Below are 26,986 nucleotides of genomic sequence, written 5' to 3'. Positions count from 1 at the left end.
TTCTAATTAATATTACTTTGATAATAATATTTATATGGTCTCATGTTGATTATAGATGTATTGTCTAGTCACTGAGTTGCAAAACTCGCCCCGTTTTCTAAAAATATTTTTCAGGAACAAATATTTGACTATGTGAGACTTTCTATTCAAGAGTAACGGTCTGCAATGAGTACCTATTCTTTGTTAAAATCCTAGAAGTGTATGCTCCATATGTCACAGGATCCAATCATTTTTAGTTATTTTAATTTTTTTTGTTAAAAATATATAATTATTTATTTTAGAACTTGTAAAATATTTGTAACTTGCTTATTCAACTTATATTTGAGTATGTTAAGCTTGCTATAGGATTATTTTCCTGAGCGCCAGTCATGACTCATTTTAGATTGTGACAAACATGAACATATATTGTGTTAAAATTGATGTATTTTAAAATTTATATATTTATGCGAATTAAAAAAATTATAATTTTCCACTGATGAAAGAAATTAGCTATTTTTTATTTTTACTTAAAATATAATTATTTTGGATTAACATTTAGCCAATAATTCTGTAATAGTTTAAATCCACATTTATAAAACTTTACACATATAAAATATATAATTTGTACTTATATTTATTAAAATTCACATATATAAATTAATATAATTTATACTCATATTTGTTAGAATTTACATCTATAAATTAATAAAATTTATTTATTAAAAATAATTTAATATTTATACTAACTAAATGTAAGTAAAAATTGCTAAAAACTACTTACTTTTAAGATTTTTTATTTTTATATTTATAGATATCATTTAAATAAAATGTATATTAACCAACTTATCCAATTAATATTAATTTTAAATATGATTTTATGAATAATGCTATACATCCAAATTTTTTTATTAATCAAGTCTAATCAAGTTGGTTTGATATAATAAAAATCAATTATTACTAATATTATTTCAAGTTTTATTGTTTAACTTATTAGTTGGACTTGATTTATAAAAAGACATAGGTGTGTAATATTACTCTAATTTTATATAAAATATCTTATGGGAGTCAGTCTTGTAATTAATAAAGAGTTGATATTTATTTTGAAAAAAAAGAGAGAGATTCTCCACATCCAAACAATTTTGGTATCCAAGTTCATCTAAGTAATTTTAGGTCACGCGCTTTTTCCGCTTCTTCTTTCCTCACGCTTCTTCTCTTCTTCTTCTTCTCTTCTCTCCCGCGCTTCTTCTTCTTCTCCCACGCTTCTTCTTCTTTTTCCCACGCTCGTTTACGCACGGAACATCTTCTTCTTCGCTTTCTTCTTCACGTTCCTCCTCCTCTTCCTCATTCTCCTCTTTCTTTTTCGCATTCCTTCTTCTTCACGTGTTTTCTCTTTATCGTCATTCTTTTGTTGTTGTTGCTGTATTTTTTGTCTTTTCCTCTTTCTCTCCCTGGTGAGTAAAAGGTAGGAGGAAGAGTTTTGAATTGTGCAGAACAAAAATGCACTGAACATGTTATTATGGTGAAACAATTGTATAGTACTAAATGATTGGAACATTATCCATTACATAAATTCAAATTCGAACAGTTTTCTGCATAATGAACCGAACACATACTCATGGTGAAACAATTGTACAGTACTGAATGAACGAAGCATAATCCATTATATAAAATCAAATTCAAACAGCTTTCTATATAATGAACCAAACACGTACTTTGGTGAAATAATGGTATAGTACTGAATGAAAGAAACATAATCTATTATATAAAATCAAATTCAAACAGCTTTCTGCATAATGAATCAAACAAGTACTCATGGTGAAACAATTGTATAGTAATGAATGAACGAAACATAATCCATTATATAAAATCAAATTCCAAACACCTCTGTCTACAATTTAGAGACTATCAATTCAATTTAGATTCAGAACACCTGCGTCCATTCAATTTAATTCAATTTAGCAATTGCATTCCATTCAATTTAGCAACTGCATTCCATTCAATTGAAAAAATAATCAATTAGCAAAATGTTGGTGTTGTTGGTGATGACAATAACGAAAGAGGAGAAGAAGAAGAAGAGGAGGAGGAGGAGGAGAAGCAGAAGAAGAATCTGCGTGTGCAAAGAATAATGAGGAGGAGGAGGAGGAGGAGGAGGTAGTATACGTGAATTTGAAAGAAGAAAAAATGACGTATGTGTGTATTTGGAAGAAGAAGAAGAAGCGCGGGGGAGGAGAAGAAGAAGATAAAGTACGTCTAATGACGCTCTTTTAATGAGAGTGGTTTTTGTTGATGTTGGACCTACTTGGATAAAACTTGAATGAAAAAATACTTAAATATGTAGCATAACCCAAAAAAGAATTAGTGAAGAGTAAAATTAAATGAATAGTGAAATTTATAACTAAATTTTTTTACGATAGTGTGCACCGTACGTAATGTTTTTTTTTTTTTAATGTTTGTTTATTATTTGCAGTTGTCAGTGTAAGCATCTTAGCGCTATTCTTGGCGAGCTTCAATGTGTATTGCGGATTGAAGAAAAGAAAGCTCAACAAACTGAAAGAACAATTTTTTCAACAATTTTTTGCCAGAGAGAAAGGTTCAATTGAAACAGCTAAAATCTTTAGCATGGAAGAGCTAAAGAAGGCCACTAACAACTTTGATGAAGGCCGAGGTGGCTATGGAATAGTTTACAAGGGATTATTACAAGACAATACAAATCAACCATACAAATGTGGTTAAACTTTTGGGGTGTTGCTTAGAGACACAAGTTCCATTGCTTGTTTATGAATTCATTCAAGGTGGTACTCTTGATGAACATCTTCATGGTCAGAACCAATCTTTAAAGCTTAACAGGAAAACAAGATTGAGAATAGCAGCAGAAACTGCTGGGGCTTTGGCATACTTGCATTCTGCTACTTGTCCACCAATCATACATAGAGATGTTAAAACTACCAACATACTTCTTGATCATAATCTCAAAGCAAAGGTTTCTGATTTCGAAGCTTCAAAGATTGTTCCTCTTGATAAAACCGAACTATCCACCTTGGTGCAAGGGACTGTGGGATATCTAGACCCTGAATACTTCCACACAAGCCACAGAGTGATGTGTATAGTTTCGGAGTTGTTCTAGCAGAGTTACTTACAGGACGAAAAGCACTTTGTTTTGAGCTGCCTGAGGATGATTGAAACCTTGCAATGCACTTCATTTCTTCGATGAATACGAATCGTCTACTTCACATTCTGGACAGAGCCATAATTGTTGAGGCAAAGCTCGAGCAACTAATGGAATTTGCGAATATCGCAAAACGTTGTTTAAGGGTGAAGAGAGAAGAAAGACCTACCATGAAAGAAATTGCAACCGAACTTGAGGGACTTACAATAATGGAAAACCACAGCTGGGAAAGTGATAGATCGTCTTTGGAAGAAACTGAACGTTTGCTCAATGCATCATCATATTCTGGTTTGTATATTGAATATGGAGCTTATGGAAGGGACGTTCTTTCTAGGTTGGAGAGCATAGGTCAGATTACTATTTCATTAGGTGGAAGGTGATTAGTAATTTTATATAAATCAATATGTAATTGTTCTGGATGATGATGCATCTCCATATAAATATGACCCTGACAATTACATGTATCTATGGCAATTCTGTTTCCAACTATTCGGATTTCACATTGTGTAGTTTCTAAAGTACATAATCACATTCAATATTCCTCACAGATTACACTTTACAAGGTTAAGAATCTTCTAACTCTACCACAACTGCACTCCATCCTAACCAAGTCCACACAGGACATGAACATATGAATTGAATAGAAAAGAAAAAAAATTAAAACAGAAGTTTTACAGGGTAGTGCAGTTGAATGTTAGCAGCATTATGACACAGTGGTAACAGAGTACTTAACAGAAGAACAAGTTAAGCAGACTAAGCAGTGTACTGGCAGCCATGGAAATCGAGATTTTGAAACATTCATTCTGATCAGACAATAGCTGCTGCAATAGTTTCAACCTTTGTTGGACGCCAGAATGTCTTCTGAATGCAAAGTAGTCCCTCGTCGCCTTTCGAATAGGTGAACCGAATATCCCAGTGTAGAGACTTAGCTATGCTCTCTATCTCGCTTGTTGTTTCGACATTGTCCCTCACAATCAAGTATCCTTCTGGTCTCAGCATCCTATCAACTTCTGCAATCACTGCTACTATCTTGCATCTGATTCCGGAAATGCATCGGTTACTTAGATGATTAAGGATTGTTGAAAACTTTAGATATTGCTTGAACATACCTGTCTTTAAGTTTTGATAATAAAGAATCAGCATGTAGAAGATCATAAGATCTAGGGTAGGTACTGAATGATTCACACCAATCATGATAAATTCCGAATAATCCACGCTCATAGATTATTGGAAGTGTGTCTGGAAAATCAAACGGAACAACATTCATTACCCAAACCTTCCAATTTTTTAGAGCTGCTGCAAACCTGAAAAGGCCAGAAAATGCACCCAAACTTCAGTTAATAGGATAAGCACAAAAGGAAACTATTCAAATTATCTTTTTCATGAGTGAAATTTTGTATAATCCTTTCTGCAGAGTGCATACACCGCATGTAATTATCGAGTACTATAGTAATTAATTTGCATTTCAAAGAGAGAAGGGAAATTCCATACACAAGTACATAGAATGTCTTACCCTCCATAAGCAGCATTCATGTCCATGATGTTTCTTATTGAAGCCCAATTTATTCCCATTCCATTCAAATATGAGTGGGAAATAACATTCTTCCAGTGCTTGTAATCTGCAGTGAATTCCACTGATGCTTCTCTTCCATAAACACCAACTTGAGAGTTTAACCAGTAAGGTGGTTTCTCCAACCTCAGTGGCCATTGCTCAGGCCAAACCGATCCACGTTCCGAGGCACCTACTTGCACTTTGTGCATACAATTCTGTAGTGATACATTCCTGTATGGAAATTTGAGGAAGAAGATCAACTTCATCAAAAGGAATCTTTTCTAATTAATTGAGCAATATCAACAGCCTTGAAGCAGTTAGAAACTTAGCATACAAGGAAATTTCAGACAGATACAAAATAATTCTGCATGTGTAAACAGTCAACGTTTTGGTGGTTTCAAAAGCCTTATTATTTTCTCAACTATTCACCAATCCAAGCCGTTAATGTAGAAATGAAATATAAGGCATTGTTGTAGGAACCAATAAAGAAGTAAAGTACCAGGCTTTATTTGGATCATCAGATTCATCACATATCGGTGGTTCATTCTTCGGTCGCCTATTGTAGCATTCATTATCAGTTGGTTTTCTATATATTGCTGCTGCCACTCCATTCAATTTGTCCTTTCCAATTACCACCAGATCCCAGCACATTGACTTTGTAATTTCAACCATATCTGCAACCAAAATGGTTTTTTATAAAATCAACCATACATTCATCTATTACATTGACGCGTACATCGATTAACAGACTTTACCTTTCCAAATTCCAACATCTTCCGGATCCTTTTGATACACAGGAGTAGCAGACCAGACAAAGTAACCTCCCGGTCGCAATACACGATTAAGCTCTAAGAGTAGCTTGCCACCTGATTATACAACCAGTAAAGTATTCTAAAGGAGTTAACCATCAGTGGAAGATAGAAACACCATAAAAATGAAGATTTAATGTAAGTGATTCTTACACCTTCTATGTGCCATGGGACTCTACAGCGTGCACAGTGGATAAGGTCAAAGACAGAACCAGGGTAAGGCAATCTTTTGGTGCCCATGACGCCTAATGTGGCGGGAATTCCACGTTCCAATGCAAACTGTACCTGTGCCTCATGCACATCTTTGGGAGCAAAGGACATGGTAAGAACATCTTTTTCAAACAGATAGCCTCCAAAGCTGGCTACACCACACCCGACGTCCAGTATCACTCGACTTCTCTTCCCCCATGCAATGTTACGAAGAGACTGCATCATTACACAGACACCCAAGTTAAGGAAAAAGTATGACTAACTTTCAAGAAAATGCATTCACATGTTTGTTGTTAAAGATCATGGAAGCATAATTAGCAGAACCATTAAATAGGTGCTAACTTAGAACATATTAGAATTCAAATAAAAGGAATCCATATACTTTAACATAATAGCTTAACCTTTCAGAAATATAATAAAAGGAATTCATTATGCTTGAAGCAGTTTTATGTTAAAGATAATATCAGCATACAAATAAATATCTTAATCCCATTATCAAAACCCTTTTATCCCCATTACCAAGCATTCATTTATTTCTATAGAAATTACTATGTAGATACTACAGCCAATACCAGAAGAACACAAACATTGTATCTTCCTGAAAATTAAGTCAGGTGGATATATTATGCACACAACAAATGAAATAAAATTAGAATAAAAATAAAAATTTAAAAAAAGGCTTTTGCTTTTCTACAGGTTAGACTATTTTTTTATTAAGAAAATATAAAGAATAACAAGATCAATTGGTTGTGCAAATTGCAAAATAACATATTAGCACGAGAATGGCTTACCTTCTGAATGAACTCAATGTAATGAAGAGCACCATTTTTAAACTGAGTTCCACCACCAGGAAAAGTGAGGTATTCCCCTGTAACTTTGACCCAATTTTGATGCCCCTTAACTTCTACAAGCTTAGTATGTGGAGCATTGTTAAACCAAATCTGTAACAGGCACAAAAAATATTAAATTTCATTTTTTTCCCATTATCATTTATTAAAGATATGCAACCTAGTTCCAGCTTAAGTGCTACATACTTTTTCCCTGCTTTGAGGCCACCTAATTGGGATTTTATAGCCCTCAGGTAGAGGAACAAGACAAGTTGGTGCTTCATTAGGACAGTGCCTCTCTCGATGTTGATAGTGTTTTATACTTCGAAGCATCCTAATAGCTTTCACATTGTCAAGGCATGGTATGTACTCTGTTCCTGCACTTGTCTTACACAGTTTCCAGTCATATTTGCTGCTGTCCACAGAAGCCGACGACTTTTGCGATTCCTTCTCATGCTGTGACTCTGCAGCTTGAGTCAACCAAGTTCCATTTTCAGTTGCAACTTCAGTTAATGTTTCAGGCTGAGTACCAGCCAGAAAGGCTTCTTTTGAAACTTTGTTGTTTACATGGCTTTCCAAGTTACTCTCTCCAGTACTTTCTTTGGTCTCCGAATGCACATGATTCTCGGTTTTATCCTCCTCGGCCTCACCAAACTTCTCTTCTTGATCTGTGGCTTCACCAATATTTCTTTCTGCTCCTAGATTGTTATCTGTGCTCTTGTTACTTTCAGATTCTGAATTTAAGTTTCCATCCGAGTCCTTCTCCAAATCATTCTTTTCACTCGACTGACCCGAGCTATCCCTAACAACCTCTTGCTTGTTTTCTTCAGGTGAATCCTCAGACAATTTTTCAACTCCTTTTCTGTCACCCTCGTTTTCCGGCTGGCTTTCACTCTCAGTTTTTTGGGTCTGGCTATCGACCTTTGTTGATTCTACAGGTATATCACCTAAACTATCTTCAAAATGTGTAGAAGCATTGTTATTTACTATATGTTTCCCCTCATTAACAGTCTCAGGTGCCTGTACAATTGTGTTCTGGAATGGAACAATGAATGACATTACAATCCATATACCAACTAAGCAAAAGCCAACAAACACAGCCACAAAAACTGTCGAATAGTAGTTCGTTGACTTCCTCCCTTCACCTCGAAAATTCTTCCCCAGAGCCATGGCCTATGGCTTTCAAACTAATGCTATTGCAAAATAAATGCACCTAGTAAGGAAATCAAATTATTAGCAAGTTCATTTTCACTAAATAATAATGATTAGAAGTTAAATGCTAGATCTCTACTTATTAATTTGCCAGCACCTCTCATTTGCACACATTGGAAGCAAAATCACATTATTGTAACAAAAAAAAAAGAGAGAGAATCATATTGCATTTTAATGTAACATTCTAGTAAATCACTCCAATGAAACACAAGATTTCAAAGTGGGAGGTAGGATGAAGAAACATAGATCAACAAAAATAAGCAATATGCAAAGGAAGAAGTAACTCAAAAGTTTCAATACAAGGAAGCTGAAGAAGGACATCAATCAAATAAGACTAGAAGAGGGAGATTGACAAAATAATAAGAGCCAGACAGAAATGTTGAAGATACTAAAGCAGGTGACCTTATGAATGAATCAATGAAAGAACAGATCAATTTTGATTAGAATGTTAAAAAGTCAAAAAAAAAAAAAAAAAAAAAAAAGAAAGATTCAAACTTTGTCCAGTAGTTCAATCAGTGAAGGAATATTTCAAACAAAGCTGCTAGTGTTTGGGCTAAATTGATGCAAACACAGAACACAACTTTTTTTGGGGGGGAAACCACAACAAAGAATACTAAAAACTTAAAATAGCGAAGACCCCATCACAGGAAAAGGGGATAAACAAACATGAAAGCAAGTAAAGCATCCAGCTTTAAAGTCAGTTTCCCTAGAAACAAAAACCCACTTAAATATTTTTAGTATGTTCTTCATAAACCTAGGTAAGATCGTCATCAACATACAGAATATAAGGAAGGAAATGGGAGATTGTTACCTTGGTCCTCACCTAAGAGGCACTATTACTCACTTTCCTTTCTCAACATTCATCATCCTCAAAAAGTTTCTGTTTTTAGCTTCATTGAATGGGAAACAGAAGTACAGAACAAGCTTATAACAGAGTGAGCTGAGGGAGTTAATGCATGTGATGGTTTTGAAGTAGAAGGAGCGGTAGATCCCATGAAAGCCAGAACCAGAGCAGAAAAAACAAAATCTATTGAGGAATGATTATTTAATTCAGGTAAATCAATATCAATAGATACTTTGTGTTACTGTGTGCTAAAATATCAAATCAAAACAGAGAATATGAAGGTGGAAAATTATTAGTTTGGTGTCATGGTGTGAGGCATGTGCTTAGAGAAAGTAAGAAACAGCTGTACTTGTTGGTGATTGGTGCTTCTGTCAATTTATTTGTTGGGTTTTGGTGTACTTTAGCCAATTTACAACAACTTTTTACTTAGTTAATGTTAGGGGTGGTAATGGGTAGGGTAGGGTAGGGTAGGGTAGGGTAGGGTAGGGTTTGGAATCAAACTTAATTCTATCCACGGGTTAAGATTTTTATATAAATTCAATCCTATTCTATCCGTGGTTTGAGAATATCTCAATTCTAATCCTATCCGTTCTTAACCTGTGGGTATCCGATTCTATCCGCGGGTTACAAAAAAAATGCAATTTTATTATATAACTTGATGATAATTTAAAATAGAATTGACTTTTATATAAAAAAAATTATTAAATTATTAATTAATGATCTTCTTTTAATGACTAAAGATCTTTTGTATTTAGTAAGAAGTCTTTAGTTCAATATCCACTTAAAATATATTTTTATATAAATATATATAATATATGTATAGGGTGCGGGTTGATCGGGTAGAGTTGAAGCTCAACCCGCACCCTACTTAATCCGCACGAAAATTTTACCCGCACTCTAACCTATCCGCTGCGGATCGGGTTGACAACCCTACCCGACTGGATGGGTTCGGGTTGAATACCCGCGAGTAGGGTACATATTGCCACGGCTAGTTAATGTACTAATTGAAAATAAATGAATGAATAAAATAAATAAATAGAAAATGAAAGTAATGAAGTAAGTAAGTCTTGGGACTGAAAGATATTCTGTTCGGAAAAATATGGATGTTGATAGAACGACATATGTTAATATGTTGTAGTATGTGTGTCGGTTGTGTTAACCCAAGATTTTTATTTCTTGTGGACAGTTCTCATCTCTTGGTTAATTTGGTAGGTTGAGTTAGATTACAAGCTTCTAATGTGATAAAAATAGATTAATCTTAGTTTCTTTTTTTCATTGTGCTTCGCTAACGTTTAAGAATAAAATAGGAGAATTCCACTTTTTTTTTTTTAGTTCTGAATTGTGGACAAAATTTTTTTTTTCAATTGAAATAAAATAATTTCACTGTCTTTGAAAAAAAATAGATTAATCACTTCTAATAATAACAAAATGTTTTGGTCATAGTTGAGTGAATTTAGTAATTTACACCATTTTTATCATTTATTTCTTTTTTTGGGGAGGGTATGTGTTTTCTTTTTTTTTAGAAAGAGGGTGTGTTTTGAAGTTTCTATGTTTTTATGTTATTTGGGTCGTGTCTATTTTTTTTAGATGGATTAGACCATTTTTAATTTTAAACGGTATATTAAAAGATATGTTAATATGTCATCTCAATTAGATTTCAACTGCTTGTGTTTACTTGTTTAGTTATTATGTTTTTGCATCGTCATATTTTTATTTTGCCTGAATTTAGAAATATTCTTCATTAGTTTATTTAGCATTAAGCATGCAAACTTTGTTTTCAAAAAAGGTTTCTGTCTGTATTATTCAAGTTAACTTTCAAATGAAGTGACTCATTAGATTGTGAGGTCTAATGTAGTTAATCACTTAATCCACCCTATTAATTCATTAATTAGTCTTTACTTAATTTAATTTGGTACGTTGATATATAATTTTTGCTCCCCAGACATGATTCAATATTCACACTAAAAATATGATAAAATTGAAGTTTTGGCTTTCAAGAGTTCAAGGCTTCAAGCAGAGGCGGATTCGCTTCCCACTGAACTGTTGACACAGGTAAAGCCACGTCATCACATTATCCACATCTCTATCGAAAATCCAAGCTGTTTTGAATTTTTTTTTTTTTTTCAAAATAATACTTGAGTTTCTTTCATCTCTATTTTGTATAATTAAATTGAATAAAAGAAGAAGAAAGAAATCGTGTGGAAGGAGTGAATTGAAAGAGATTTTTGCTTTTTTTGAGAACACCAATTTCCCAACATTACATTACTTTTTTTGCTTTCATTCTCTATCACTTTTTTTTTTCTTTTTTATTCTTTTTTTTCTCTTAAGAGAAGAGAATGGTGGTGGCTTGTGAAAGATGAAGAGGAGGAGCTGCACCTCCTTCCTTCCATGGCATGTAACTGTGTTTACAACAACAATGTCCTCTCATTCTCACAAACCACACCAAGAACAATGTTCACCACCACCAACACCATTCCTACAATCATCTCAAAGCCATTTTCTTCCAATAGATGCAGCAGACCCTTTATCTTGTCTTCTATAACAAATTCTACTCCATCCTACAACACCGTTGTTTCTGAGGTACCTTTTCTCACTCTCTTTCATATTTTTTCCATACATTGTCTGCCATTATTATGATTAAGGAGTTCAATGCTAGGCTAGTAGTAGTGTGAGGGAAATTGCAGGAAATATGTCCTAGTTTAGTGTAGCTAAAGTTGTGTAGCCTTTTATTTTAGATATGAACTTGCTTGTATTCAACACACACTAGCATACAATGTCCTATGTATTTCATTTTTGTTGTATGTTGTATTCCATGATTGTCATGAAACCTCTCTCTGAAACTTATAGACATGTTATATCTTGAGCTAAAATTCAATCTTTTATTTACAAGAGTTGGTGATAACAATGATTGAACTCTTGGACTTTCTAGACATATATAGAAGTTCTGATAACATGTTATGTATCATTCCTCTTAAAAGATTAAGCTGCTAAGGAGAGGCACATGGTTCAGTCATGTAAAATATTTTTCACTATTAATGTTCACATTTGTTGGAAGTGCTGCATCCTTTGACTTTGGCTTTATTACAGTACGATGGACAAACAAGAATGTGTGTTCTGGACTCCAGCTTCCAGTTCTAATAAACAAAATTGAAATTTCTTTTCTTAATTCATGTATGGATTGTTATCTGAAATGAAGAAAACTCTGACTAAATAACTTTTTGTTTAAATTTAGGCTGTTAGGCTCTTGGTTCCTCCGGCAAGATTTGAAGCTTCAAAACTTAAGGTAGTTTTATTGGAGGATCAGATAAACAAATATGCAAGTTTTATTCCGAGAACCTACATTCTATCGCATTGCGACTTCACAGCTAATCTGACTTTAACAGTCTCCAATGTGATCAATCTTGAGCAGGTTTGTGTTGTGTCCTTGCTTTCACATAGCATAGAAATTATAGTGCTTGATGGTATATATTTTGAACAAAAACATTGGTTCTCTTAACTAATTCATATTATGTATCTGCCATCCCCCTTTTTTCTTTCTTGTGTGGCAGTTGAGAGGGTGGTATGAGAAGGATGATGTTGTAGCTGAATGGAAGAAAGTGCAAAATGAGATGTGCTTACATGTTCATTGCTTTGTCAGTGGTCCCAATCCCTTCCTAGATTTGGCTGCAGAATTCAGATATCACATATTCTCCAAGGAAATGCCTTTGGTATGTTTCCATTAAACTTATATTAAAAGGAGAATTCTAATTAAATAGACAAGTAGTGAATTCTATAGGAGTCTTTTGTTTCTTGAAGATCATATCTTAGGTAGCGTTTGGTAGAGAGACAGAGACTGAAAGACTGAGACTGAGACTGAGAGACAGAGACTAAGAGACAGAGACCGAAATAAATTTCAGTATTCTGTTTGGTGCAAAGTAAGAGACAGAAATTGAAACAAGAATAAAACTCTAATTTAATTTGCACAAAGGATAAAATTGGAATTAATTAATTGAAATGAGGATATTTTAGGTATAAAATGTTATTAAAATTTTAGTCTCTGTCTCTAAAAATTTCAGTCCCCTGTGTCTCTACTTTTTAGAGGTACTGAAATACTGAAATTTTAGGGACAGAGACAGAAATTTTAGTACCAGTCTCTGAGCCAACAAACATAATACTGTGTCTCAGTCTCCCAGTCTCTGTCCCAGTACCTCAAAACAAACGCTACCTTAGTATCTTGTATTCTGATATTCACAAATTGTGACTTGAAGGTCCTATATTATGCATAATAACTATGTGTGACATTTGTTTTGGTCCTTGTCTTGTTGAGCATCGCAGGTACTCAAAGCAATTCAGTATGGAGATTCTGCGCTTTTCGATGAACATCCTGAATTGCTGGATTCTATAGTTCGCGTGTATTTTCATTCTAGCTCCAAAAAATACAACAGAATGGAATGTTGGGGACCTCTAAAGGATGCTATAGAGGTAATGAGCTTAAGAAAATGCAGAAATGATCTATGCTTTATACTTTTACATTTTTGCTTTAAATGTACAATTTCATTACACAAATTTAGCACCATAAGTATTTGAGCTGATTACACTGACTTCCCATGAGGTCCGGCAATATTACCCGCAAACGCGAGGTTAGGTGTAAACATGACAGCCTAAATTATAGGCTGTCATGTATAATATCACCTAATCTCCCATACTACGATGTAATTTACTCTAATTATTTTCATGCATCTTAAACCGAAAAAAAGATTGGTCTGATTAAGAATTAACTAGTTTTGTGAGTATGTTCGTTGTGGTTGTAGGGAAAGCAAGTGGATGAGTTCCAAGGGCTAATAGAAAGAGATAGTCCTTCAGTAAAGTGGCAGAGTCCAAAGTCTATCTTCCAAGCTCTTTTTGCTTTTCTTCTATGAAATGTATCTACAATAAACATTGAATTATTTTTTCATATCCCATTTCTCATAATTTCCATTTTGTTTAGACAAACCAGAGTTCAGATTGCAAGAATGAATTAATACCACAAAAGAAACCAAAATCTTTGGAAATACTAAAAGAAAAATGAAAAATTACAACAAAACTACCTCCACTATTCTCTCATTATTTTTTTTTATGAAATATTTCTTTTCTTTTAATCATAGGCTCATAGCTGATAGGTCATACATCGAGTCAAATCTCAAAGTGGTCCCTGAGATTTACGAATTGCAATGATTTAGTCTTTGACTTACCAATTGCACTATTTACGTTCCTGAAATTGTAAAAAATGCATCTAATTGATCTCTCACCTCATTTTCGGCCATTTAATCTTGCTGCCGGCAATGACATGGCAAATGAGTACTACATTGGAGTTTGTTTGCCTCCGCCGCTCTTGGGTCCTAATCCCATTGGAGCTTGCCTCCACCATTGCTCAAATAAGAACCATCTTTGCCAAATATAGGCCTTCATGCTTACCGCAGGTCTTGTTGAAAATGACATATTTCTCTCGCGATTCATATACGCCTCTGCGTCGCTTGATTTTTCCTCTTATGCTTAGTCCGTATTTTTCAATACCCAAACGCACTTCCCCAGTATTTTTATCTACAATAACATTATATGGATTCTCTCTTCCTCCAATCTCCCTCTTGGCCAGTGAAGCTGCTGAATCGGCCTCTTCGACGGCACTATCGATCTTCCAGAGCTTCCTGAAATCAAGCCGGAGCCATCTTGATTGGGCTCTAATTCCTCATCGACAAATGCTATGGCGTCGGGCTCAAGCATGGTGGTGCGATTGTCGAGTTAGAAATTGCTGGACGAAAAGGCCTGGGAGGCGTCACCACGAATTGCGGAGATGGTGAGATGGTGTGCTGCGAAGCGCAGTTGACGTTGAAAAGAGTCTGGAAGGGCTCCGGGGAGATGCTGAAGGCGGAGGCAAGCTCCGGCGGGACCAGGGCCCAAGAGCAACGAAGGCAAGCTCCAGCGTGGTACTCATTTTCCACGTCATTGCCGGCGACATGGTTAAATGACCGGAAATGAAGTGAAGGACTAACTAGATACCTTTTTTATAATCTTAGGGATGTAAATAGTGCAATTGATAAGTCAAGGATCAAATAAGTGTATTTCGTGAATCTCAAGAACTGCTTTGAGATTTAACTTGTCATGCATCAGCAATTAGTAAATTATGTAACTGTGATGGTGATTGCAAGGATTTACACCGGTTCGGAATTCCACAAAATAATTCCGTTGTTAGTATAGTCCAAACCAATAGTCAATCCTCAAATCAAATTAAATTTGGTTTTGTCACATGTACAAACCCCAATAAGAATTAACCGAAGTATTTAAACTTCGAGTCTTCTCACAGGGAATTGCAATGAAATGTCCAATTATTAGCTATGAGATGCAAGGGGGTTTGATTTTCAATGGGCAAGAAAATAAATGGCAAGAAAATTTAATTGACAAGAAAGTAAAATGATAAGAACTAATAAAATAAAGGAAAAGTACTCTTGGCTAGACATAGGTAATTGAGATCACCATCCTTGTCTACAAACCAAATATTGATAATTATGAGAGGCCAACCTATTAAGTCTACTTTCAAAAGCCTTAAGTACGTAATGTCTACTCCTAAACTTGAAGTATGTCAAATAGGTTTGATCACATCAACCCATAAGTCTCAACCTATCTACTAATTAGATTAGTAGTTAGTTGGTATCAATGAGTATCAAGTTGATCACCAAGGGTTCTCAAATCACCAAATCATTGAGACCCAATGACTCAAGGCCACTCAATTCCCTTAGCCTAGGCCAAGAGTAAAGAAAACTACTCAAATACTAGAGAAAACATTTCATCAAATACATAGAGTGCAAGAAAAGTAAACATCACCACATACCAAAATTAACAAGATCCATAACTATCATCAACAAGAAATCAACAATAACAATGGAGGCAACATAAAAGAGACATAGAAACATGAAATTGCATTCAAAGAAATCAAGATTCAATAATGGTTCATAAACATAAAAATGGCAAAATAGGAAAATTAACAAGAACTAGAAGAACAAAGGTGTAACAACAAGAAATTAAAAGAGAAAACTAAATCAAAATAAGAATTGAAAGATGAATTTGAGAGAATTAAACCTAAACTACCCTAAATTCTAGAGAGAAGAGAGAGCTTCTCTCTCTAGAATTCTACCCTAAAACATGATGAAAACTAAACTATCACTACTTGGTTCATTCCCTCCTCAATCCTTGGGTTCAATAGCATCAAAAATGAGTTGGATTGGGCCCAAAATGAGCTGCAAAATCGCTGGCCACGATTTCACTTTAGTGAACCACGTGCTCCATCGGCGCGCATGCGTACATTGCGCGTGCGCATCCCTAGACATTAGACAACTATAGCAAATTTTATATCATTTTGAAGCCCCGGATGTTATCTTTCCAACGCAACTAGAACCGCCTCATTTGGATCTCTGTAACTCAAGTTATGATCGATTGAGTGCGAAGAGGTCAGGCTTGACAGCTTTGCGGTTCTTTCATTTCTTCATGAGTTTTCCCACTTTGCATGCTTTTCTCCTCACTTCTTCCATCCAATACTTGTTTTATAAACCTGAAATCACTCAACAAACATATCAAGGCATCGAATGAAATTAAAGTGAGTTAAATTTAGCTATTTTAAGGCCTAAAAAGTATGTTTTCACACTTAAGCACAAATTTAGGGAGAATTGCAAAACCATGCTATTTCATTGAATAAAGGTGGAAAAATGTGATAAAATCTCCCAAATTAAGCACAAGATAAACCACAAAATTGGGGTTTATCAAATCTCCCCACACTTAAACCAAGCATGTCCTCATGCTAAGAATAAAGAAGGACAAGAAAAGGGTATGAACATTTATTCAATGCAAAGAAACTATATAAACCTATCTACATGCATGTAAATGCAATATGATTCTATCTACTTGGTTAAAAGTAAATCAATCTCCAAGAGCATATATGAACAAGTAGGGCAAAGGTCATATGACGACTCACAAACTCTACCAATTCAAATATCAAAATGAAGTTCAAATAGACTTGCAAGAAGAAAGCTCATGAAAGCCGGGAACAAGGAATTGAGCATCGAACCCTCACCGGAAGTGTATCCGCTCTAGTCGCTCAAGTGTATAGGGTCGATTCACTCAATTCTCCTCTAATCATGCTTTCCAATATTTGTTTTTCATCTAACAATCAACAATTATTCAATGCATGCATACATTCATCATGAGGACTTATTCATAGGTTGTAATGGGGCTAGGGTAAAGGTAAGGATGCATATGGTCAAGTGAGCTTGAAATTTGTATCTTTGATTAGCCTAAGCTGTCACCTAACACATGTAACAACCTATACAATTCTAATACACAACCTAGCTACCCATGATTCTCACTTTTTCACATACTCATGCATTCTCTTTAATTAACATTCCATATGCATTGATTTTTATTGAACTTTACTTTGGGGCATTTTTGTCCCCTTTTTATTTCTTTTTTTGTTTCTTTATATTTTTTTATTTTTTTTTCACACATTTTTTTCAAAGTATATACAAACGTATCAATGCATATGGTTTTACATATTTAATGCATAAGCATATACCCAATTCCCAAAAATCTTCAACAAAATACAAAAACACACTTTTCTCTCAACTAATGTCCCAAGTTTTCTATACCCAAATGATACACACCCTCACTAGCCTAAGCTAATCAAATATCCAAATTAAGGACATTTATTATTTTTCCCTAATGGGTAGTGATGTGCTACAATTAAGAACAAATGGGATTAAATAGGCTCAAAATTGGCTAACAATGGTTGATGAAAGGTAGGCTATTTGGGTAAGTGAGCTAAATGAAATGGTGGCCTCAATCATATAAATGCATGTATACATGGAACAATGGACATAAAGAATCAAACAAATCAAAGATTACAATCATAGAAAGAGAATGATGCACACAAGAATGAAATAAAGTGGTTATAAGATGTAACCACACAATTAGGCTCAAAACTCACATGCTTGTGTTCTTAGCTCAAAAACCATGTTCCAAAATACATTCTTCAAGCAAGTTTGTCACAAAAAAATTTTTCAAATTGGTAGGGTGCCCTAAAAATAATTTTTTTTTTGGAAAAGAAATCATCACCCTAACCAAGTAGTCCTAACATAAAAAGAGGTGGTAAAATATGTACAAATTTTAACTATCATGCAACCTATCATATAATGCAGCAACTAATCTAACAAGGACAAAAAATTGAAAAATTAAATTTGGTGTTGAAAAAGAAAATGGTTACCCATGGAGATTGGTCAGACGACCTCCCCACATTTAGAAATTTGCACCGTACTCAGTGCATACAAAGAAGAGCAATGTGGATGGGTTGCTACAATTGATGAGCTCCTTCAAAAGGTTGTGCGGGTGAACTTGTTTGTTGCCCCATTTAGAAGCTTTTCCATCCCTTTTCTTCTTGGTGGCCAACCTAAAAAGAAAGAGAAAGAAAGGAAATTAAGCCTACAACAAAGATATCAAAGCAATTAGAACATAGGCGGGGGCTAATGCCAAATAAAAGTAGGGTTCTCACTATATGTTAGCTACGCATGTAAGTGAGAGAGCAATATAGGCAAATGGCATATCAACTAATACTTGATGCAAAAGAAAAGTCAAAGCATGGGTACATGACATGAAGAGCATGTTGCATCAAGCTTAATCAATAATTAACACAAACAAGATTAGTGATAAGCATGAGAGCATTTGGTCCCATCCTAACTCAATGATGATGAGGTATAAAAACAAGGAATCATGAGTTAGGAAGGACTAAAGCACTAATCTTGTGTGTAGAGCGAATATTACAATTAATGTAACAAGTCACAAAGCACCAAGATTAACCAAAAAATTCTCAACAATTGAATATAAGAATCCAACACCATTATTAAAACAAGAACTTAGAAAAGAAAACGAGAGGAAGTTATAAAAACAAAATTAAAATGCAATGGGTGATAATATGCAAATACAACATATAGAAGAAAATGAAAATAAGAAAAAATAAAAAGTGAAATTTTGAAAAGAAAAGAAGAATGGAAAGAAAGTAAGAAAGGAAGAAAGAAGGAGAAAGAAAGAGGAAGAAACTAGAAGGAAAAGAAGAGAAGAAGAGAGAAAGAAAACAGGGCAGAACAGGGGAAAAACAGGGTGCGGAGGGCGACGCGTACGCGTCACGCACGCGTGCGCATGGGTGGGCAGGCAGGACAGGGGACACGGACGCGTAGAGTACGCGTACGCATGTTTGATGAAGTTGGTGACCGACGCGGACGCGTCACGTACGCTTGCGCGTCAGGCCGCGGGCACAGAGTAGGCACAACTTTGGCACAACTCTCTGATTTTTGTACCAGGAGTGTGAGATGCACCACCGATGCGTGCGCACACGCCGCACAGCACGCTCGCACGCGGATGCCCCTTTTTTTTTAGAATATGCTTAGAACAAAAACAGGGTACTCTCCTAATTTACAAGCATTCTAAAACAATCAAAAATCAAATTTAACAACAAATCTTTTTGGTTTTTGAGAAATTTTCAAATACACTAAAAACAAAACTTATACTACAAGTAAAACACTACTCAACAACAACTAAGCTACAACTTAAGGCACAATCTAATCAAACAAACTAACAAGCAAAATATTAAAACAAGAGTATGAAAAGAGGAAAACTACCTAACAATGGCAACCCAATTCATCTATTGATTATATTTACAAGAGAATGGAAAGAGTTTACCATGGTGGGGTATCTCCCACCTAGCACTTTTAGTTTAAGTCCTTAAGTTGGACATTTGGGAAGCTCCTTGTCATGGTGGCTTATACTTGAACTCATCTTGAAACTTCCACCAATGCTTGGACTTCAAGTAAGCTCCAAAATTCAAGATCAATGGCACCAAGCTTTGATGAAGTTCCACACAAGTTAAGGGCTTCTAAAATTGGTCTTCATATATTTTCGGATCACAAATCTTGTTTCTACACCCATCTTCAAGTTGATCATCACAATTCCAATTGGGTGAGAAGTGATCCGAATTCTCAAGTAAACACCAAAGCATCTTCCTAGACCCTTTTAGTTGAGAACTATACCAACCATTGTACTTAGACTTTGAGTTTTCAACCATAAGAAACTTTGATTGGCATTTCCACCCACTAACCAATTCTTTCATACTCTTGACTCCACAAAGAACTCTAAGTTGCCCATCCGTCTCAAACAAACCATATTCAAGTGAGAAATTAAAGCTTAGGGATAGGAATTTTACCCACTTGAATGTTGTATTGGATGGTGACTTAGGAAGGGTGGTCCTAATGATCTTGCAAGTTCCACTCCCTTGTGCTCTTCTTTGACTACCTCCACCTCTTCACAAGCTTCTTCAATTTCAACTTCTTCCTCTTGGTAACTCTCTTCCAATTCAATCTCTTCTTCATTGCTCACCAAGGGCATGAGAGGTTGTGCTTCTTCTTCTTTGACCTCAATTTCAAGCCCAATGGGAGGGGATTCAATTGTAGATAGGAACTCCTCAATGATTGAATCCATCTCTTGGTCAACCTCTTCAAAGGCATCAACCACTTCTAAGGCTTCAACCACTTCTTCCGCCTCAATTATCTCGACTTTCTCCCCTTGTGGCAATCCTTGTTTCACCCCTTCTTCTACACCTTGAAGCTCTAAACTCACTCCCTCACTATGCTCCTGGATTGCTACTCCACATTCAACAATGGGAGTTCCTTGATCGCATAGGCTTAGGCGGGAGGAGACCATATTGCTAACGGCTTCCGCTATGGTAGCTATCTTGGCTTCTAACTCTTTGAACTCCTTGTGGTTCTCTTCTTGCCTTCGAATGTAAGAACTAACACATTCTTGGAGAGAATCATCCATTGGAGGTGGTGTGGAAGGAGAAGGTTCATTGTTTGAGAGGAAAATTTCATAATTGGAAGTTGGTTCATCTTGGTAAGGGTATGGAGGTGGTTCTTGAGAGTAATTGTGTTGGAATGGTGGTGGTTTCATGTGTGGTTCATATGGTTCATAAGGTGGTTGGTATGGTGGATAAGAATTAGGGTCATAATGAGGTGTTTGGTGGTAGGGGGCTTGTGAGTAAGGTGGTTCAAAGTCATGTTGAGGGGTGGTTCATAGGCATGTGGTGGTGGTTGTTGACAATCACAATAAGGGTCACCACATCCATTAGATTGATATGCACTAGGATTAGAATTATACCCATAAGAAACCGGAGGAAGTTGTTGCCAATAAGATTGATCAATCCCTTGAGGCTACTCCCATCGTTGATTCCCAAATCTTTGATGCATGTTATCATTGTAACTTCCATTCCCTACAACATAATTTGAGCCAAACTCATAGTCAAAGTGGTGAGAATTCATAATAGCAAATAAAAATAAAAGCTAACAAAAATAAGCAATAAAGTCCTAAAGTTAACAAAAACTAACAAATAAGCAAAAGACAAGCATATTCACAATATTCACAATAGCCAATAATGTAACACCATTGCAACTCCCCGATAACGGCGCCATTAATTTGATAGCAAGGATTTGTACCGGTTCGGAATTTCACAAAATAATTCCGTTGTTAGTATAGTCCAAACCAATAGTCAATCCTCAAATCAAATTAAATTTGGTTTTGTCACATGTACAAACTCCAATAAGAATTAATCGAAGTATTTAAAATTCGGGTCGTCTCACAAAAAATTGCAATAAAATGCCCAATTATTGGCTATGAGATGCAAGGGGGGTTTGATTTTCAATGGGCAAGAAAATAAATGGCAAGAAAAATTAATTGACAAGAAAGTAAAATGATAAGAACTAATAAAATAAAGAAAAAGTACTATTGGCTAGACATAGGTAATTGAGATCACCATCCTTGTCTACAAACCAAATATTGATAATTATGAGAGGCCAACCTATTAAGTTTACTTCCGAAAGCCTTAAGTACGTAATGTCTACTCCTAAGCTTGAAGTATGTCAAATAGGTTTGATCACATCAACCCATAAGTCCCAACCTATCTACTAATTAGATTAGTAGTGGGTTGGTGTCAATGAGTATCAAGTTGATCACCAAAGGTTTTCAAATCACCAAATCATTGAGATCCAATGACTCAAGACCGCTCAATTCCCTTAGCCTAGGCCAAGAGTAAAGAAAACTACTCAAATACTAGAGAAAATATTTCATCAAACGCTTAGAGTGCAAGAAAAGTAAACATCACCACATACCAAAATTAACAAGATCCATAACTATCATCAACAAGAAATCAACAATAACAATGGAGGTAACATAAAAGAGACATAGAAACATAAAATTGCATTCAAAGAAATCAAGATTCAATAATGGTTCATAAACATAAAAATGGCAAAATAGGGAAATTAACAACAAGAACTAGAAGAACAAAGGTGTAACAACAAGAAATTAAAAGAGAAAACTAAATCAAAACAAGAATTGAAAGATGAATTTGAGAGAATTAAACCTAAACTACCCTAAATTCTAGAGAGAAGAGAGAGCTTCTCTCTCTAGAATTCTATCCTAAAACATGATGAAAACTAAACTATCACTACTTGGTTCATTCTCCCCTCAATCCTTGGGTTCCATAGCATCATAAATGAGTTGGATTGGGCCCAAAATAAGCTGCAAAATCGCTGGCCACGATTTCACTTTAGTGAATCACGTGCTCCATCGGCGCTCATTCGTACATTACGCGTGCGCGTCCCTAGACGTTAGGCAATTATGGCAAATTTTATATCATTTTGAAGCCCCGGATGTTAGCTTTCCAACGCAACTAGAACCGCCTCATTTGGATCTATGTAGCTCAAGTTATGGTCGATTGAGTGCGAAGAGGTCAGGCTTGACAGCTTTGCGGTTCCTTCATTTCTTCATGAGTTCTCCCACTTTGCATGCTTTTCTCCTCACTTTTTCCATCCAATACTTGCCTTATGAACCTGAAATCACTCAACAAACATATCAAGGTATCGAATGGAATTAAAGTGAGTTAAATTTAGCTATTTTAAGGCCTAAAAAGCATGTTTTCACACTTAAGCATAAATTCAGGGAGAATTACAAAACCATGCTATTTCATTGAATAAATGTGGAAAAAGGTGATAAAATCTCCCAAATTAAGCACAAGATAAACCACAAAATTAGGGTTTATCAGATAGCTGTGATTAAGTTATCAACAATGGATGAGATATATTTTTACGAATTCAATAGGATTTAATTATTATCATAACTAGAGTGAGATCCGTGCGATAGGCGAAGAGATAAATTAATTATATTTTATAATGTAGTTTAGTAAATATTATATTATTTAGAGATTGATTAGATAATATATAAACTAATGTTAAATTTGAATTATTTATATTAAAAATATTTTACAGAATATTTATTTGATAAGTTATATATAATTCTATATAATTATTTAATTAAAATATAATATAAATTAAAATATAGTTTATTAATTTAAAAATTTAAATTTATTTATTTAAAAAAAAAGACATAGACCTTTTTATATTAGAGTTTTATATAATTACATCTTGATTTGTTGTTTCTATTAATATAAATTAAAATATAGTTTATTAGTTTAAAATTTTGAATTCATTTATTTTTTAAAAAGACATAGTCATTTTATATTAGAGTTGTATAAAATTACATTTTTATTTGTTCCTTCTATTTTTATATTTGCTTTAGCTGTCATATTTTGTCTTTTCATATAGCGTTATTTGTCTTGCAAATAATTAAAAAAAATAAAAAAAATGAATGAGAATAAGAAACACAAAAAATATAATATAAAATTATATCATGATATATTTGAAAATATACCTAGTAAGAAAATGGGCCAAATTTAAACTTACTTTAGTTTAGAAAAATAAATACAAAATAAAAAATACCAAAAATAAAATATAAAATTATAAATTAATTTTATAATCATGATATATTTGAATGTATTTAGTAAGAAAATGTGCCAAATTTAAACTTATTTTAAAAATTAGATATACTGTTAACATGTATAAGTTAGAATTTTAATATTTGTAGTTGAAATTTTTATAATTATTATGACACTTTTAATGTATATTTATTGTATTTGATTAGTATTTTATATTTTAATGAATAATAATAAATAAGAATTTTTCTTTTTTTTTAAATTTTACTAAATAATAATTGGTTGATTTTTAAATTTTGCCAAATTATTAAAGTTACTGATATGGTATTATTAAAAGAGAAACACATTATTTAAATTTATTGTATAAGAAGTTGATATCAAATTTTGTATAATAAAAATAGAGTCTCCATTTTTCTTGACTTCATCCGGTTCTCCGTTAATATTATCGGATTTTCTATTTATTTATAAAAAAAATATTATTAGGTGTTCTTGGAGCATCACATGTGTAATGTGTTGTATTCGAAACCAACTAAAAAAATGTTATTTTAGATTAAAATTTAAGTTAGTAATAAGTCATAGTATAAAATCATACGACAATTATTAGTATATATATTCTACTGACGGTTAATGTTGTAAGTGTGAGGAGTATATGAAGTTAGTCCCACATTAAATAAAATAAGAAAGAGTGAATAGTTTATAAGATCAGAAACCCATTAATTTATTACTTTAAAGTTTTGAATTTGATGTAATATTTTTTCATCTTATGTTGTTTCACTTAATTTCTTCCTGAAATTCCAGAATTATTTTAATCTGCATATAATATAAAGTGAGGCATGCATCGAAACGTTTTCTAACGTAAAACTAGTTCTTTATCCTGAAGTGTGAAGTCCCACTTAACTTTCTTGTAGTTGAAGATAATATAATCAATAACAAGGTCCAAGAATCATAGTTAACCACCCACCAACAAATTTGGTACCACAAATAATTAGTGCATCATGAACCTGCCTATTATCGGCACTTTATAGGAATTACCCAGTGTTAATCAAAATGGTAGACCGTAGCACAAAGCACGAAGGTTCCTACTCTAACCTTATACAATACATCAAATCTTGCATTCATAAATACATATAAATACTGAGTGACACTCACTACTACTACTCATGCACACACTACTCATTCAATTATGAAAAAGAAAAAGGTAATGGGATTGGGGCATCAAACTAAGTTAGCATCAGCAAGAAAGAGCAATAATAGAAGCAACTCGTTCATTCCCATTAGAGGAAGAATCAAGAGGAAAATATTCTTACTTGTGTTTGGAAAATTAAGGAAGACCTTCAGCCACCACATCCTTGGTTCTCTCGCTAGCTAGCTAAAAGTAACACATGTTCTTTATATGAATCTTCAAAACTACCCTCATTATGATCTTCTATTGTTTACTCTATTAGATTGAGTTTGATGCCAATAATCCCCCTATATTACATTGTCTCATACTCTCGTGGAAGATGTAATATTGATGATATTTATTAAATAATGTGATTATGATATCTTAATGAATATCATATTAGATTAGACGCACCATTGTAACGATGTTTCTTGATCTTATTTCAGTGTTTATCGAGTTAGTTAGAGACAACATTGTGAAACACAAAAGATGTAAAATATTAAATACCACAAAAATAGATAAATAAAACATAAAATATCTTATTTGGATAATGCAGTAAGAGTTAAAAAAAGGGAAACGGGATATTTAACAAAACATGATATACTTCCCGTAAGCACCACCTCAAAGTGGTGTCGATTTTTGTGGGAAGGTTCCTCCATTATGCCAAAAGAAGGAGAGGATTTCTAAATCATTCGAACAAACCGAAAAAGAAAAATACGTTGGCAAAAGACGATTATCTATCAATAAATTCTCAGATATTTTAGCGTCCTCAATCCTTGTTGCAATTGTATGTATTTTAGTGATGACTAGGCATGATTCCATACAGCTTTTCTCAATATTCTGAACGAGGAAGCATATATTAATAAAAACATAGCTAGTCCTAGTCTAGTCAGTAGTTATCGGATAGTATCATGAACCCCTAACTTAGGATAATTTTTTTTGGTTAAGAGTGAATATTATAATTTAATTTTTAAAAAAAAAAGTGTATATTGTACACGTATTTATTTTTTTAATTTTTTTTATATAAAATACAATCTTTACTCTTCATTAGAAAATACTCTTCACCATAAGATTAGTCAATTTGTACTAATTTTATTAAAGATATTACACATTAATACTAAATTGTCTTTAATAAATAATTTTTACTAATTTATATATTCAAATTCTGAAAAATTTGAATACAAACTGTATTAATTTATGTGTATAAAATTCTTAGTAAATATAGATGTAAATTATATATTTCTTATATGCAAAATGTCTATAAATATAACAACAATAACAACAAAAATTTGTCTCACTAGGTGGGGTCGACTACATGAATCAAACGACGTCATTGAGCTCTGTCATGTATCATGTCTATAGAGACACCGTTTACATGTAGATCTCGTTTGACCACCTCATGGATGGTCTTCTTAGGTCTTCCTCTACCTTTCACCCTTTATCCATCTTCCATCTCATCCACCCTCCTAACTGGGTGTTCTGTCGGTCTTTTTCTCACATGTCCAAACCACCTGAGACGCGATTCTACCATCTTTTCCACAATAGGTGCTACTACAACTCTCTCCCTTATATCTTCGTTTCTTATTTTATCCAATCGCGTATGACCACTCATCCATCTCAACATCTTCATCTCTATCACACTTAGTTTATGTCCGTGCTCCCCTTTGGCCGCCCAACACTCCGTACCATAAAGTATAGCCGGTCTTATAGTAGTACGATAGAATTTACCTTTAAGTTTTAAAGGCACTTTTTTATCGCATATAAAACCAGATGCACTCTACCATTTTGACCAACCTGCTTGGATCCTATTATTTACATCCTGTTCAATCTCTCCATTATCCTGTATGATGCACCCAATATACTTTAAACTTTTAACTTTTTGTATGATGTTTTCTCCAATCTTCACCTATATATTAGGGTTTTCCCTTCTCGGACCGAACTTACATTCCATATATTCCGTCTTGCTACGACTTATGCGCAGACCATACATTTCTAGAGCTTCTCTCCATAAGTCCAACTTCTTATTTAGGTCTTCCCTTGACTTTCCCATAAGGACGATATCATCGGCAAAAAGCATGCACCATGGCACAGGCTCTTGGATGTGCTCTGTGAGTACTTCCAAGACTAATGTGAAAAAGTATGGACTTAAGGATGATCCATGCTATAATCTTATACCAATAGGAAATTCCTCTGTCATACCACCTTGAGTCTTCACATTAGTTGTGACTTCATCATACATATCTTTAATTGCATGAATATATGCGATCATTACTCTCTTCTTTTCTAAAACCTTCTATAAGACCTCCCTTGGTACCCTATCATACGCTTTTTCCAAATCAATAAACACTATATGTAG

At 34.1% G+C, this 26,986-nt stretch overlaps 2 protein-coding genes and 1 pseudogene across 3 annotated transcripts; 2 read left to right on the top strand and 1 right to left on the bottom strand.

Moving 5' to 3' along the window:
* The first annotated feature begins 2,424 nt into the window (after positions 1 to 2,424).
* LOC110262426 (wall-associated receptor kinase 3 pseudogene) lies at positions 2,425 to 3,525 on the top strand (annotated as a pseudogene).
* A 99-nt stretch (positions 3,526 to 3,624) lies between these two features.
* LOC107605990 (putative methyltransferase PMT25) lies at positions 3,625 to 8,946 on the bottom strand. 2 transcript variants are annotated; one of them, XM_016307950.3, is made up of 9 exons: positions 8,567 to 8,946; positions 6,751 to 7,756; positions 6,508 to 6,657; positions 5,662 to 5,932; positions 5,453 to 5,563; positions 5,197 to 5,371; positions 4,659 to 4,928; positions 4,255 to 4,449; positions 3,625 to 4,181 (listed from the first exon to the last, which is right to left on the bottom strand). In XM_016307950.3, exons 2-9 carry the CDS (start codon positions 7,711 to 7,713, stop codon positions 3,953 to 3,955), a joined length of 2,364 nt encoding a protein of 787 aa, XP_016163436.1. In that variant the 5' UTR covers positions 7,714 to 7,756; positions 8,567 to 8,946; the 3' UTR covers positions 3,625 to 3,952. The 2 variants fall into 2 exon arrangements, with proteins under 2 accessions (XP_016163436.1, XP_016163437.1); XM_016307951.3 differs by having other exon boundaries at positions 8,579 to 8,849.
* A 1,790-nt stretch (positions 8,947 to 10,736) lies between these two features.
* On the top strand, positions 10,737 to 13,570 carry LOC107605991 (STAY-GREEN-like protein). Its single transcript, XM_088492510.1, has 5 exons — positions 10,737 to 11,179; positions 11,832 to 12,008; positions 12,148 to 12,306; positions 12,914 to 13,060; positions 13,390 to 13,570. The coding sequence occupies exons 1-5, from the start codon at positions 10,988 to 10,990 to the stop codon at positions 13,495 to 13,497; spliced, it is 783 nt and encodes a 260-aa protein (XP_088348636.1). The 5' UTR covers positions 10,737 to 10,987; the 3' UTR covers positions 13,498 to 13,570.
* The last annotated feature ends 13,416 nt before the right edge of the window (positions 13,571 to 26,986 follow it).

This window comes from Arachis ipaensis, chromosome B7 (assembly GCF_059453495.1).
Source record: "Arachis ipaensis isolate K30076 ecotype BB chromosome B7, ASM5945349v1, whole genome shotgun sequence".
Lineage (NCBI taxonomy): Eukaryota > Viridiplantae > Streptophyta > Magnoliopsida > Fabales > Fabaceae > Arachis > Arachis ipaensis.
The sequence above is the reverse complement of the archived record's forward strand: the minus strand, read 5'-3'. Positions and strand labels throughout refer to the sequence as shown.